At 40.4% G+C, this 17,164-nt stretch overlaps 1 protein-coding gene across 3 annotated transcripts in view; it reads right to left on the bottom strand.

The window, feature by feature from the left end:
• ntrk2.S (neurotrophic receptor tyrosine kinase 2 S homeolog) overlaps positions 1-17,164 on the bottom strand; it is a 134,797-nt gene that overhangs the window by 64,898 nt on the left and 52,735 nt on the right. For all 3 annotated transcript variants that reach the window (XM_018239972.2, XM_018239978.2, NM_001096798.1), the window contains 1 exon segment: positions 16,480-16,579. In XM_018239972.2, coding sequence (XP_018095461.1) covers positions 16,480-16,579 — 100 coding nt within the window.

The following is a 17,164-nucleotide window of genomic DNA, read 5'->3' as shown; positions in this document are numbered from 1 at the left end:
CTGACATTCAACAGACTATTCTTAATCAGTTCATTCTCTCTTCCCATTGTCCATTCAACTTACTGGGAAGGGACATGTTGGGGAGATCAGGAAAGTGCCTTATAACCACCCGGATGGTTAATTGCCTTTGGCGACCATCCGCTTAATAGAATAGCAGCCAACCCGAATCAAATACCAATCAAACCTCTTACACAATCACAAAAGATGAGGAAGCTAGAAAGCTAGAGGGAGAGATAAAGCTGCTAGCAAAGGAGTTAAGTCAGAAAATAGTGAACAGTGAGAAACAACACCAAAAGGAAAAACACCTTAGAGACAATTTATCTTTCAGTGCTGAAAATAGCAGCTCTGATACTGAGGAACAAGCAGTTCCCAGCCCCCCAGCCAAGTTCTACCCCGCCTGTAAATACAAACTAGAGAAGAGGGGTAGAAGCGGGGGCTGCTGCTTCAACACGTCACATTACACACACAGAGTACATTCCATGGGCAGCATCAGATCTTAGAAGGATTTTTCAAGACGTTCAAATTTGTACAGGAACTCATGTTTGTCCAACCCTAATTGAACTGATGTTAGTTGTACACAAACATGTGTGTGGTCCAGGGGCTTACCAACATTTGTTGGTCAAAATGAATTGGGACACTAATCCTGCTGACCCAGCCCAAGTAGGGGTCCGCTTACATGCTCTGGAAAGTACCAAAGGCACCATTTTTCCAGAAGTTTATTGGGAAACAGTTTTCAAATTTAACCAAGATGCTCAAGAGTCTGTTGTCCAGTATGCAACCAGATTTAAAGAGAGGGTCATTGCCTGTGGTGGACCTGCTGCCCTAACAGATGAGGAAAACCTGATGGGAGTTGTTGCATGGTTTAGGACCTACAGGCAGTAAATCAGGCCGTTTTCCAAGACTGACCCAGTCTCATTAGAAAATGCCAAAGCTGATGCGGCTGCTAAAGCACATTCCCATTCAAGCTTTAACTGCATCACCAGACACAAACTTTTTAGATCAAGGGTTACTCAAAGACATGCAAAATAATGTCAGTGAAGCAGAATGCCACAAATGGGTTTCTAAAGGGGCCCAACTTAAACAGGGCATATATTATTGCCCCAAAAGGAAAACCAATCCTTCCTACTACACTATTTCACTATGCTGCAATTTTGAGTCATGGGCAAAGCCATGTCTCAACAGGAGGGATGGTAAATAATATACTCATTTTAGATTTTAGATCTGCATGGATTTTATCAAACTCAATAGATGGGAGAACAAGAAATGTTGCCTTGCAATTATAGATGCAGATTACAGATCATTGAGGAAGAGGCAGACCAAAGTTTGGCGGAACACGTGCAGAATGTTAAATAAACAAGAGCTTACTCCAAATTCTCTTCCAGATACCGGAGAGCCCATCCCAATAGAACTTGTGAAGCCTGGAGGCTACATGTGGGTAAAGGTAATAAAAATGAAGAATTGGTCGACTCCATTGTGGGAAGGGCCTTATCAGGTGAAATCGCAGAAAGAGTGTCCTGGGTACACTCCAGTCATTGTAAACTAGTAAAAGAACTAGGGCAAGTGGCTAGGGAAACCAAATAGTCCTTTGGATACAGTCTGACTACAAAGGGGGTTCTCTCCACTAGGGAGGGGGTCGTCTCAACGTCAGTGAAGAACCATGGGACTATTTGGGAGCAGCAGCAGAAGTAGGGAAAGAGTAGAACAATATGATACCTGGACACCATTCTCAAGGTGGGGTTGTGCAGGCATGTTAGCACTAATAATGTTTTTCATCTTATTCCCTTGTCTTTTCTTCCCCTTATATCATAATGCCACCAACCAGAATAATACACCTGTTGGGGAGCATCCCTCATTCCCAAGAAATAGGACTCCCCAGAGTGTAGGTACAACAGGCAGACAGGATTGGGGACTACCTCCCAAGGATTATTCATATCCACCGTGGAGCAAACCTCTAGACATTACCATTATCGAAAGAATCACTACCACAGTTGAATTTGATGCCAGTGAATTCAGAGTGATTCCTTAGAGACTGCTAGGTCCTTTGCCTGGGAAAATAAGTATATGTGCATCATTGTACCCCCCAACCCCGGACCAAAGCCCTGCCCAGATTGGTCCACAGTCTGGTGGAGTACAGATCCACAAGGGTAGGAGATAGCACCATGGGTAGGAGACTTAAAGAAATTCATGCAGCAGCAGATTTCCATAATAAAGAAAGCCCCGTCTGCTTACTGCACGATCAAGTCATGTAACCCACTGCTCCTAACCATTAAAAATCCACATCCCAGAGACCAAAAACTTTTTGGTCTCGGGATTACCATCACAGGAAAAGACCCTATGGGATTAATTAATGTAACCATAGATAGGGCAAAGGCCATAAAGAGAGATTCCACAACCCCATTCCTCAAAGAAAAGATCTCTATCTCTGGTTTTCTGAGCCCAGGCTCTGAAGGGAGGGTGACTTACTTACTTACCCAATCTCACCCTTGAAAAAGCTTTTGGAATAGAGACAGGTGTCCCCGAGGGGAACAAATGGTTAAAATATGTCCCAAACATGTCCCCCCGCTCAGGGAAAGATAACTGATTCGCTTGCGCAAAAGCACGGCCAGCCATTGGTACGGTGCCATTCCCGCTAAACCCTGATAATGACTTAGAAGGGTTGTAGTGTGTGCTTAAGTTATATACTCAAAAGCAACCCGCAAACCACCCTGTCCTTTCTCTGCCCTGCTAGATTTGCCACCTTCCATTACAGTATATGCAGGTAACCACACCTGTTTCCATAGTCAAGGGCGTGGTCAGAAATTACTGGCACTGCCAGCCTCCTTTTGTGCCCGAAATAAAGTTCTGACACAGAATGACACCACATTTAAAAACAATGGTTCCAGGACCACCGTAGTGTGTGGGGCAGATATATGGTGGTTATGTGGAGACACAAAATTGCGCCCCTTACTTCCAAGTCTCTGGAGTGGGAGCTGCTGTTTAGTACAACTGATATTGCCTTTCTATGCTTTTCCCATAACCTCTATTCCGCAGGTACCAAGATTGGAAATGATTCACCGCTCCAAATGAGAAGTCCGACTTAAAGGGTCTTTCAACAATCATGTATACATTGATGATATAGGAGTACCCTGAGGAGTCCCAGATGAATATAAGGCCAGAAATCAAATCACCGCTGGTTTTGAATCCTTCCTCGCCTGGTGGGCAACTATAAACAAGAACGTCGATTGGATCAACTACATCTACTACAACCAACACAGATTTGTCAACTTTACCCATGATGGATTCAAAGGTTTAGCAAGTCAACTGGAAGCCACCTCGGTTGCCTGGCAAGATCGTTTAGCCTTGGACATGCTTCTTGCCGAGAGAGGTGGCATGTGCAAAATCTTCGGTGATATGTGTTGCACCTTCATCCCAAATAACACGGCTCCTGATGGGAGTATCACTAAGGCCTTGGAAGGACTGGCTATGTTATCTAATGAACTGGCGGAAAACTCTGGGATATCCAACAATTTCACCGACTTTCTTAAGACTTGGTTCAGGAAATGGAGCGGACTTGTATCCAGCGTGATAATTTCAACTGCTATACTTGCAGCTATTTTGGTAACCTGTGGGTGCTGTTGCATCCCTTGTATTCGTGGCTTATTGCAACATCTTATCGATACTACTTTTACTAAAACCATGTATACTGCAGCTTCACTCTGCTCTTATGACTATGTGGATAATTATAACACAGATATATGACACGAAGGATGAAAAGCTATGCTAGTCCTGATCACTGATGTTTTTCTGTCACACATAATGCATTTACAAGTATAAAAAGGGTGGAAATGTAAGGAAATTCTTGAGTTAATACTTGAAACGCATGATATGTGAAATGTAGCTTCTTTTACCAATAACATGTCCTTGTGATAATTGTAGCTTCTTTAACAATAACAAGTCTTTGTGATAATTTGAAACAGTGCATTTGTACACAGCTAACTGTCCCCTGAATAAATGACATGAACGTGGGGCCAGATCAGCTGCAGAAAGATTGTAACATTTTACAGTATCTATAAAAGCCAGCTACTTTCTGTATTAGCTGGTCAACCTGCAGCTTACTTCTGTATTGCTTGTCCCCTCGCAGCGAGTATAAAACTTATCACATTCCTCTGAACCCTGAATGGTCATTGGCAGATTTTTCTAACAATATAATACCATGTAAAGCAAGGCACTCACAGGTCTTCAAATATGGTGAAAAAGAGATAAAAGTTTCTCAAGGAAGGCCGGAACGTTGGAAAAACAAATAAACTTTATCTCTTTTTTACCGTATATGAAGACCTGTGAGTGTCTTGCTTTACATGATATATATATATATATATATATATATATATATATATATATATATATATATATATATATATATATATATATATATATATATATTCAAAAAAATGTTCAAAACTAACAAGAGGTGTAGATCCCATATCAGACCCATTCTTTGTAGGCATTCAAGAAAGAAAACAGAATTAAGGCAGATTTAGAATAAAACCGTGGGATTAAATTAAGCATTTATAGTAGAAACAGAAAGGTTTCTGAATGTCATTACTCTTTTCTAACAAATACAGCTTAGTTTAATAAAAGACAAACCCTTGGAGTGTATAAACATATTACAAAAGTCACAGTAGCATTTTAAACTGATTTATGACTGATGGCCCTTACCCCATCCCAGTTATATCACAGCCAAGAGCTCCTTCTTTTCGGTGCAAATTCCAACAGTACAGAACTCTTACTCCTATACCCACAAACGCAGTTACTCTTTCCTGTGCTCTCTGGAATGCCAGATCTGTTTGCAACAAACTCACCGCTATACACGACCATTTCATTGCAAATTCCTTCAACATACTCGCACTTACTGAAACCTGGCTTTCTCCTACTGACACTGCCTCACCTGCTGCCCTGTCCTATGGGGGCCTACACCTTACTCATACTCCCAGACCTGGTAACAGGCCTGGAGGTGGGGTAGGTTTGCTTCTCTCTCCCCGCTGTACTTTTAAAGTTCTTCCACTTGTTCCCTCCCTATCATTCTCCTCATTTGAGGCTCACTGCATTAGGCTTTTTTCTCCTGTTTCACTCTGCATTGCTGTTATATATCGACCACCAGGACCAACTGCACAATTTCTGGACAACTTTGCTGCCTGGCTTCCCTATTTTCTTTCATCTAACATCCCATCCATCATATTAGGTGACTTAAATATACCCGTTAACAACATTAACAACCCTTCTGTCTCTAAACTTCTTTCACTAACCTCCTCCCTAGGCTTATCTTTGTGCTCAGACTCCCCCTCTCATTCCAATGGTAACACTCTGGATCTCATATTTACCAGGCTCTGTTCAACCACCAATTTTACTAACTTGCCATTTCCCCTCTCTGATCACAGTATGCTTACATTTCAACTCTCACTAACTCCCTCCTCACCCCCTGCTATTCCCCAAACACCTACTTACCGTGACTTGCAAGCTGTAGACGTGTCACATCTCTTCCTTTGACTCTCTTCACTCTAATATCTCAGCCATCTCTTGTCCTAATGTGGTTACATCTGTCTACTATAGTATTCTCACCACTGCCCTCAATGAGCTTGCTCCTATAAAAACTAAATGTTCTAGACCCAAACCACTTCAACCTTGGCATACTGCTCATACAAAAGCGCTCCAAAGACACTCACTTGCACTTGAGCGTCGCTGGCGCAAATCCCGTTCAGAATCAGACTTTTGGAGCTACAAATCTGCCCTGCGCTCCTATAACACCAGCCTCTTCCAAGCCAAACAAACACTTTACTTCACTCATTAACTCCCTTTCTAAAAAAATAGCACAACGTTTCTCCACCTTTAACACTCTCCTTTCCCCTTCTCCACCCCCTCCATGCACATCTGTCTCCGCTCATGATATTGCTGAGCACTTCAAAAACAAAATTGACACTATCAGAAGGGACATTACACTACTCAACCCCCTTAGACTTCCACCACCCTCCCTCCACACTCCCCATTCACTCCTGTGCTCCTTCAGCCCTGTCACTGATGAGGAAGTCTCAAAGCTTTTGGCCTCTTCTTACCTTACCACCTGCCAGCTTGATCCATTTCCCTCAAAACTTCTCCACAATACCAATCCTTGTCTAATCAAAGCCTTTACTCACCTATTTAATCTTTCGCTCTCAACTGGACTGTTTCCTTCTCAACTAAAACATGCTCTTGTCACCCCCATTCTGAAAAAACTCCTCTCTTGATCCCTCCAATCTTGACAACCTCCGACCTATCTCTCTGCTACCTTTCATCTCTAAGCTACTTGAGCGCCTAGTCTACAACCGACTAACCTCATTCCTCTCTAACAATAACCTGCTGGACCCCCTACAATCTGGTTTTAAGCCACAACACTCCACTGAAGCTGCCCTGACTCGACTAACTAATGACCTTTTAACCGCTAAAGCCAACAATCATTTCGCACTACTAATACTACTTGATCTCTCTCGGCTGCATTTGACACTGTAGATCACCCTCTCCTCCTCCATTCTCTCCATTCGCTTGGCCTTCGTGAAACAGCCCTGTCTTGGTTCTCTTTTTACATCACCAATCGTTCCTTCAGTGTCTCCTACAACGGAGTAGCATCTTCTCCCCAACCTCTTTTTGTTGGGGTTCCTCAAGGCTCTGTCCTGGGAACATTACTATTTTCCCTCTATACTTCCTCCCTCGGAAAATTAATCAACTTGTACGGTTTCCACTACCACCTCTATGCTGACGATACTCAGATCTATCTCTCATCTCCTGATCTCAAACCAGAACTCCTAACTAGCATCTCCTCCTGCCGGTCCGCTATCTCTACCTGGATGTCGCAACACTACATTAAATTAAACCTCTCTAAAACTGAAATGGTTCTCTTTCCTCCAACTAACACCAGTAACATCCCGGAAGTATCCATCATAGCTAACAATTCCACTATCACCCCCTCTCCCCAGGCCCGGTGCCTTGGGGTTATCCTAGATTCTGCCCTGTCATTCACTCCTCATATCCAGTCACTTATTAAATCATGTCACTTTCACCTGAGGAACATATCCAAAATACGATCATTTATCACCCAAGATGCTGCCAAAATTCTTATTCACTCTCTCATCATATCATGTCTAGACTACTGTAACTCTCTTTTAATTGGCCTTCCCCTCCAGAGACTGTCACCTCTCCAGTCCATAATGAACACTGCTGCGAGGCTCATACACCTCAGCAACCGCTCCTCCTCTGCCTCGCCATTCTGTCAATCCCTGCACTGGCTTCTGCTACCTTTCAGAATCAAATTCAAATTAATGACCCTGACATTCAAAGCACTTCATAACTCTGCCCCACCCTACATCTCTGAACTCATCTCTATATACTCACCCAATCGCTTACTATGCTCCTCTACTGACCTACTACTCAACTCTTCTCTCATTACCTCCTCACATGCTTGCATTCAAGACTTTGCAAGGGCTGCACCCCTCCTCTGGAACTCTCTCCCACGGTCTGTCCGAATCCCAACTTTTCTGCTTTCAAGAAATCTCTTAAAACGCACTTCTTTCGAGAAGCCTACCCTCACTCTCCTTAACTACCAAATGCAACACCTCATACAGTACCACATTTCTCACCCACTTAATTCAATCTTGCCCACACCTTTTGTATTACTCCCTTCCCTTTAGAGTGTATGCTCTTTTGCATAAAGCCTTCCTCACCTTTTGTACAAGTATTGATTGTGATGTATGTTACTCCATATGTTCTATGTATATAATTCATGTGATTTAGTTGTATAATCACATTTACTTTTCAGTGCTAAGCAATATGTTGGCTCTATATAAATACATGTTAATAATAATAATAATAATAATTTACATACTGTAGATGTAAGTGTCCTACATCCACAGCTCCCAAAAAGTACATAACATAGTCCACTGATTCACCATCCATAATGGTTGAAAAATGGCTCACCATGCCCACAATCTATTTTCCAGGTGAAGCATTAGTTTAACTTAAAATTAACTCCAAGTTGACAGCAGTATTGTAAGACAATAAATTATTTTTGTTGCAGGGGTCAATGACTACAACAATTACATTTTTAGTTGTAGGTTTGAACTAAGCAGAATATGAAGACTAAGGGGTATGTTTATCAAAGAGTGAAGTTAGAGTGAAATTCCGCCTCTCTCCGTTTATTTCTATGGGATTTTTAAAGGTGTATTTATCAAAGGGCGAAAGTGAAAGTTCATCCTTTGATAAATACGCCTTTAGAAATCGCATTAAAAATGAATGGAGAGAAGCGGTATTTCACGCTAGTGGACTGTGGTGATCTCTAGCTTCACCCTTTGAGAAATATAACTCTATTTATTAATTTAATAAAAGGTTGCTTTAAACAGGTCCATCTATAACACACTATGCACATTTAGTATTTGAAATTATTGTAAGAATAAGCCCTGCAGCAGGGACAACAGAAGGACTTGTAGCAAAGCATGCTGGGGGTCATTTGGAGGGGCCAAACTTGATGAACTATTGTCTCTTTTTAAACACACATTAACTATGTAACGACTGTATGTTGGCTGACTCTACTTTCATGTGTTCCAAACTGGATTTATATCAGTCAGTGATAAGTTTATTTTCATCCCGATAACTTCCACTCATCTGACTGACCAAATGAACAGAATTACTGTGCTTAACTCTGTTTTATTACAAGTGAAACTACACAGATTGTTCTTCCACGAAGGGGGCTATTATTAATTACTGATTGTAGATCTAATTCGCTAAAGTCTGTTTCAAGTTTAGTAACCCTTTGTTTTCTTACACTATAGCAAACATTTATTTTTGTTGGCATTAATATATCAATGCTTCCTATGTATAACATGCAATTCAATATGCCAGTGATTGCTAGCAGGGATGCCATCCTGTGGTCGTACAACAGCTGGAGAGCCTCAAGACAGGCATCTTTGCTTTAATTTATAATTAAGAACAAATAAACCAAGTTGGTTTTGTTTATTGATTCTGATTCTGAGTTTAATAAGGAAAGAAATCTGATACCTGGTGCAATGAGAGGACATCTGCCTTGAAGGCTTTTAGGGCTATTCCACACGGGGAGATAGCCACGCGTTTGCGGTCGCGGCGACAAAGCGCCGCACCAGTCGCCGCGACCGGCGCAGGCGACAGTTTTGTATGGGCGCCTATGTAAAAACGCCTGTGCTAACCACACGAGGCGATGCGCTTTTCAACAGTCGCCTGAAAAAGCCTGGCGAGGCATTTTCAGGCGATTGTTGAAAAGCGCATCGCCTCGTGTGGTTAGCACAGGCGTTTTTACATAGGCGCCCATACAAAACTGTCGCCTGCGCCGGTCGCGGCGACTGGCGCGGCGCCTTGCCGCCGCGACCGCAAACGCGTGGCTATCTCCCCGTGTGGACTAGCCCTTAAGAGTAAGGGGGATAATGACCATTTCCACCCAGGGTACACAGACAAGAACAGATGTAAAAAGGTTAAATATTTCTTTGCACCAGCTAAATGACTATTACATCACAATTAGAGAACAAGAGAATAAGGTGGGCATAGGATGTATGTAAGTATCTTATGCCAGATAATTGTTTTTTATTAAAAATTGCTATTTCAACATGTTCAAGAATCCTTTATGCAGAAGCAGCATTTTTGAGCAAATAAAAACTCTGTGATAAAGTTGCTTGTAAGTACATTTAGAGGAAACATCTATTTCTGTCTATGTCCACTAGATTCAATTACAAAATTACAAACAGCTGATCTTCAATTCAATTCAGCTAGCTCATACTCCACTATGGATAGGTTATAAGTAACATACAGACTCCTAGCACCCATATGGATTCCACTGTAGGATATTAGGCTATGCAGTACTAAGTCATGGAACATAGGTATTTTCAGATGCAGTCGTTTTTAACCCCATAGTTCTTCAATATTAAACAGTTTTGAATACAGATTTATTTTTAATGTAGGGAAGTATAATTAAGTGCACATGCATTTTTATATCTATATTACTCCCAACCTTGTATACTTGAGTTTCCTGTACTGGTGGCTCTGACACTGGAGCACTAAACTCAATATCCAATCCAAGCCGGACTTTCAGGTTACCCTCCTAGAAATCATATGGGTTCCCTGTTATGACTTAGACTACACATTCAACTTCAGTCCTGAAAGGAATTCAAAGAAAGATCCAATTCATATTCTACTCTTTGCTGTAGTGAAAGCTAAAAATGATAATGATCCTTAGACTATGTCCTGGCAAATTATTTCCTTATGATGGTTAACAAGTGCTCTGCAGTAGCGATGGGCGAATTTGCGACGTTTAGCGGAAAATTTGCGAAATGGCGAATTTTCACTGGCGGAGAATCGTGCAAATTCACAGCGAAATTTACACCTGCCGAATAAATTCGCCCATCACTACTCTGCAGTGGTTCAGTGTTGAGTATACTTTGCAATTTTTCTTTATTTTACTACATTTATTCAGTGCTGTAACAGAAAAGTCTAGGCCCTGTGTTTTCATGCCCCATTGAGATTTTCATTAAACTTCTGGTGTCTAAGGCATGGCAGATTAAATAACAGGCCCAAGGTCACAAGGCACTGATCTCTTGCCCCCCCACCACCATCATGAGTCATGTGACAAAGATCATTAGTTAGTTATTGTAACTTCTTTTTCTCATAGACAGAGAAAGATTCGTTTTGTTAGTGTGATCGTACCTAACAAAATGTTCCTGAGTTAAAAAATTGGTTTTAACTCAGAAACCTTCATACACAGGAAGCATTAATGCTGCATTTAAAATCATGGCATATACGCTATACTTCAGGTCCATTTATGTACCACGTGTTTGCCTGTGTTATGTTTCAGACAATTGATCACAGGGGAAGCAAAAAAAAAAATGCTGTTAACTGCATCTCATTTTCAAAATGTACCGTTAATTAAACATTAACCATCAATTGAGCCTGGGTGTATTACAAATTCAATTTAGTTTATTGTGGAGCAGCTTAAGTGGTTATAAAGCTGGAGATGCAACAGTGCAGTATTGCATGAGCCAGGATGATATTTTTAGTAGGAAGAAGCAATCATGTCTAATTAAATAAGCTTCTCCTTAGCCACAAAGACCATTTTTCCCCTTAAATAGCAACTTAAACTAATTTTCCTGCAAAGTAATGCATACCTGTATGTATTAATAAATATATTACTAAGATAAGGTTTTCTCTATTAAACCATACAATAATAACATGTTGTATAATGTACATTTGTGTTTATTATATATTCTTAATATTGATTATTTTTAAAAAAGCGCTGTAAATATTACATATCACACATGTATAATTTCAAGTCTTTCTTAAGATTCCTATATACAGTTTATGTTCATAAATTCAAATGATCTACAGTATTTAAAGAGGATCTAAAAGCTAATATGCTGGGAGCATGAAAGTCAGCAACATCAGAGTTGTATTTCTAATCAGAAAAACAGTGAGGATCTCACCTGATCTGTGTTAATCTGCCTTTGTTCCAGCAACTGGAGCACAGTTTTTGTATCCTATATTAACTTTACCAGCAGTGTACACCCCTCCTAATCTTTGATTTTGGTGGAATAGCCAAAATTACACATCAGTCTTTTTTGAAACGACAGAAACACGAATGGCATTGTGCTGCTAAGCAGCATTCTCATCAGTAAGGTTTCCATCATCTGAGTTTTGGTGTAGGGCATTCTATAGGATAGATATATTGAAGCCTGGATGCAGCCATAGCATACATTGCCAGGGGTTTGTATTCTCCACCTACACAGAGCCCACAGTACCCACATCGGTATTTCAATTTTGCAATCCAGACCAGGCTGCTTTAACCAAAGGGCCAACTGGGCATCTGTCCAGGGCCCACAGATTTGAAAGGGCCCACTGTGCCAGAGGTTTTTTTTTAAATCGAATTTATTTGCCTCCCACTGAGCTCCTTACCCCCTCCACTCCCAGTGAGTTCCACGGTGGAATGCATCTCCATCTTGGATTTTCCTGCAGTGTACTATGAAGGCAGACACAGAGCATGCCAAACAGCTATGGGAGCACAAGGAGAGAAGAAAACTTTGCTACTGATATTCTGCTTGTGCAAGTAAAGGTAATCTTTTTATCCGGTGAAATTACGGGCATTTATGGAGTTAATGGAGTGCTCATTGGCCATTTCTCAGTGATCTTACTGGCATGTGTGGAGTTAATGGAGTGCTCATTGGACATTTTTAATGATCTTAATGGCTGTCTGGAATTGATGGATTGCTTATTGGTCATTTATACAGCGATTATACTGGCACAGCTAGGGTTAATATGCTGCTTAGTCATTTTCTGTAGTAAATGTACTAGCACATCTGGGGTAATTATTTGCTGTAGTATTTAGTAGTATTTACAATCAAATTCAAACTATTCTCTCTTACATTCAACAATGAAGCCCCTCCCTATATCTAATATCTGATCTCAAAATACACTTCTTCCCGCAACCTTCGCTCTGTTGACCTTCACCTCTCTTCTATCATTACTTAAGGTGTCCATAGACGCAGAGATCCGCAGAGATTTGCGATGTCGCCAAACGAGTGGATCTCTCCCCGATATGCCACATTGAAGTGGGCGATATTGGGCTGATCCGATCGTGGGCCCTAGGTCCTAATGATGGGCAGTCAGATCGCAGGACTGCATACACGCATAGATCCGACGGGATTTTTAACCTGCCCGATCGAGATCTGCCCGACTTTCAGGCAGATATATCGACCGGGGGAAGCCCGTCGGATGGCCCCACACATGCGCCAATAAGCTGCCTACTCGACTCAGTCATAGCTGTATCATATCTCACAAATTTGTAACTGGAATCTGTATGTCTCAATTGTACCCTAAACTTTAGTTTGTAAACTCTTGTAAATTGTTCACCCTTTGTTCCCTGTTCGTCATAAACTAATGTAAAGCACTGCGTAACCTGTTGGTGCTATATAAATAAATGATGATAATGATGATACTGGCATTCCTGGGGTTACTATGCTAATTATTCATTTTCTATAGTATTATACTGGCATGTCTAGGTTAATATGCCTGTTATCCGTTTTACTTTTTCTGCATAGTAATTATACTGGCATATCTGCGTTGTGTTGTAGTAAAATGGGTGTTATATTTAGGGGATGTGGGCAAAAAGTGGGCAAGGTTTCAAAAAATCTTTTGCTACATGGCGCAGTACTGTGGGCCCACCATTTGGCTATTTGCCCAGGGCCCACCAAGGCCTTTAAAGGGCCCTGATCAAAACCTCCCCAACCCCCAATTTCTGTAGGCTGACCTACACATAACTAACTGACATTCTGGAACCCCTCCCCAAACCCCCCATATTTAGTCAATTTTTTTTTCTCTGCCTCAACACTTGATAGATTGCTCCCTCCTCAACTGCAAAATCACAATTAGTTTTTTTGACACATTCCTTCTTGAGGCTGTTATTGTTACTGTTACTACCATTTAATTTGTCAACTTGTGTTACTGAATAGGTGAATATGTTCTTAATTTTCCATAATAAATTGGATAACCCCAATCTCAGAACTAGAAGTTTGCATGATCTATTGAGTTGAAGCAACAGCTTGGACATCTATTTCCCACTGCAAGAAAGTGGCAGTCATCAAACCATCTGCATTTTGCAAAAGATTTCTCCTGTTACTCTGTCACACTTGACCTTCCTCTGCATACCTCCTACAGCGAGTAGCATTCTCCTTTCCTCATTTACAATATGTTTCATTGTACATCTGGTGATGTGAATATGATATTTATTCAAACCTTAGACAAAGTACTCTTGTTCTTTTCACATGTTTTTCAGATTTTCTCTTCTGCCTTGCTTTCATTAACGTGAAGATAAGTGATAAGCTGGCCTGTCTAAGCCATGTACAAAATAAAAATTATCCTTAAAGATGAAAGAATTTAAAAATGTTATTGTATTCCAATCACATTCCCTCTTGCAGGAGTAACATACAGTTGGTAAGTCATAGCAGGAAAAAAAAGAGCTGCCACCATAATGTAGCCATGTATACAGTACACTATAGGTAAAATGTCTACGCTGTCGGGCGATTTCTCCACAGTTGTTTTCTAAGCATTGTGGTGTTTCTTAGCAGGCAGATTTGAAATGAAGGCCTGGGGGGCTACCAGCTGGGCCAAGTAAAGAACCAGGAGCTGACTCTGTGCAGGAAAACAGTAGTAGGGTGAGGTCGGCAGGGCTTGCACAAATCCGAACTGCACCTTCTGGGAAGGACGGAAGGAGCATTGAATTTTCCCGAAAAAACGTTGCTACTGTAATATCTTGTCATAGGGTATACTCAGAATAATTTCAGCTAAGACACTCAAATTGCATAATCACTCAATCAAATCATACAAAGGATTTTTTCCAGAGGTGACCTGCTATCTAGCAGAACATTAAAATTGCCTAATCATTTAAAAATCCATACAAAGGCATTTTTGATCAACTGATTTGAGTTTTTTTCAGTTTTCAATTTTCAGTATCACCTATGGCAAGGCATTTTCTGGCATTTTGTAGCAGCAACAATGACAAAACACCTCAAGTGTCATTGCCCTTATACAAGAATGATTTGATGGTGAATTTGGGCCTTGCACTTTTGTTACTTAACCACTTCTGTGTTAATTAAACTTTGGGATAATTGTCCTGCTGAAAAATGAAATTTCTCCCAAGCTTTGATTTAAGCAGAAAAGCAAGCTCTCTTCTAACAATTCCCTGTATTTGTACCAATCAATTAAAAGCAGCTCACAGCATAATGTTACCACTACTTATTTATGATTTATGGTGTGTCACTTTTAGTAATATCACTTTTAAGTGATAGAGTGAATTGTCCTGTTTTGCTGAAAAATTCCAGAATCTGAGAAAAAACAAGTGAAATGGCAAAAAATTTGTGAAACGCACTGTAGCGCAAAAAGTTCTGTGCAACAATTTTTAGACGAGCGCAACAAATATTATTTTCGCTCCAAATGCAAGTCAATGGGTGTTTATTTCTCAATGCAACTTTTCTGTCCAAATGCATTAAAGTCAATGGGTTTTTTTTTAAATTTTTTTAGGCTCGGCAACTTTTTTGTTGCATTGATTTTTCAATGGCAAATTCCTGACCTTGAATCAAATTAGGACCCCATTGTTGCAAGGCAGTGCTACTGAGCCATGGTTCTCTTTGAGTAATGACTTTTGTGGCACCCTCTTATAGGACTGCTTTTCACCAACAGGTGTTGGACATCATGTTAAAAGGTGGGGAAAATGTAGGATTTTCTATTCAGTCAAGGGTCTGAATACTTTTATTTGGCACTGTATATTGCAATGTGTAGGTACAAAACTGTACATGGCTGGATGTTGTCTTTATAAACTTGGGTAAAATAAACCATGTCATGCACTGTATGCAAATAGCAGGAGATACTTAAAACAGATAGGAAAAGAAAGTTAGAAAAAAAGCAAATAAGTTCATAGAGAAGTGATGAAATGATGACAGAGGAAAGAGAGGAAAGAAAATGAGGTTGCCTCTAGGCTCATATTTCATAGTGGGCTGGGGCTGTATAGAAAGCCTGACTATAGGATCATATTTTCTATTTTTGTTGCTTTTTCTGCTCTGTCAGTTCAAGTGCAAACTCTGCAGTCATTGAACTCAATAACAAGCTGGTTATGATTTCCATTACATTGCACTGCTCCACAGACGCAATTATAAACTGCCCATTCTGAAATCTCCCACTCTGTTTTCATGTGCATTACTGTGCAATTACAATAACATAACGAAGAGAACACAATATTATAATAAGATTGAGGCTTCCTCTGAGAGAGTTGTTAAGTGACTATTTCAGACATACATTATTCTAATTTCATTTATCAAATTCCACATTTAGCTCTGAGAATAACCTACTGAAAGAATGGAAATAAAGTTCTCTGCTATTCAGTTACACAGCTCTATTCTGCTTGATTGTAACAAGTTGGCTAGTAACCCTAAAATTATGAAACTCCTGAAGTTCAAGCATAATTTTACACATATATTCTCAGTGAATAATAATATTACTCACTCCACACTACATATATATATATACATATGAATTTGTCCAAAAATGTTTAATACTTTGCATGTATGTCATCTAATTAATTACGTATGAATGATAAGCAGAACTTTTAAAACAAAATGTAATTTCATGCCTCATATAATAGGATAACAGAGAAGAAGAGTAAATGTTTTCAGGGTGTCTTGTACAGTTACACAGCATTATATAAACCCGAGTGTTAAGGCCATACATGTTTAAAATACAATGTAGAATATATCATATAGTCATGCATTCATATAGATAAAACAAAGATTGATAACATGTAGCTTCTGTATAGTGAAAGTAATCGAATTATTATTTTTAAATGAGCGTAACCTTGTAAAGAATCAGAGAGAAAGAAAAACAAAGAGCAAGCAAAGTGGGCCAACCCAAACTTACCCTTCAGACCAAACTTGGAGTGTCTTCCAAATTTTAGGATGATCAGCATTATTACCAGGCCGGTACAAACTAATGCTGCGATGCCCACTACAACGTAAACCTGCGGAAAAAACAACAGAGCTTAGTACTATGTCTGGGGACTAATACTTTGTGGCCTTTAGAGTCCACACAAAAAAATGATTACTAATAAACTAATAAATGAGTACTAATGAGTACTAATAATTCAGAAACTCATAATATCCAATCAGATCTTTGCTATTTGCTATCAACCTAATTACTGATTCGCTGCTAAAGGCAAACGTACTTGTGCAATTTAGCATGTAAGTTGGCAAATCAGTCTCCAAAGTTTTGCAAAGTTCATTACTTTTCTCTTGTACTTTTTCTGTATCAAGTTCACACTTCAGTCATTGAGCAGTTTGTTATTATATAGAGTTATTATTGTTATAGAGTCAAATTGCAATACTATCAAAGTCACCAGGGCTTGTTTATAATCATAACTGATTGCTGTTATAAACTTACCGAGGGGACGACAGGGACGCCTGTCGCCCCCTCGACGGGGACGCCCGTTCCTCTCCGCCGCCGCCGATGCGGCTAGGCCTCAGGCGCCGGCTCCTATGGAGCGCGCGGCGCGCATGCGCAGTAATTAAAGGCGCAGGCGCTGGCGCTGATTCGCCAGCGTCCTGTG

Source organism: Xenopus laevis, chromosome 1S (genome assembly GCF_017654675.1).
Source record: "Xenopus laevis strain J_2021 chromosome 1S, Xenopus_laevis_v10.1, whole genome shotgun sequence".
Classification (NCBI taxonomy): Eukaryota; Metazoa; Chordata; class Amphibia; order Anura; family Pipidae; genus Xenopus; species Xenopus laevis.
The sequence above is the reverse complement of the archived record's forward strand: the minus strand, read 5'-3'. Positions and strand labels throughout refer to the sequence as shown.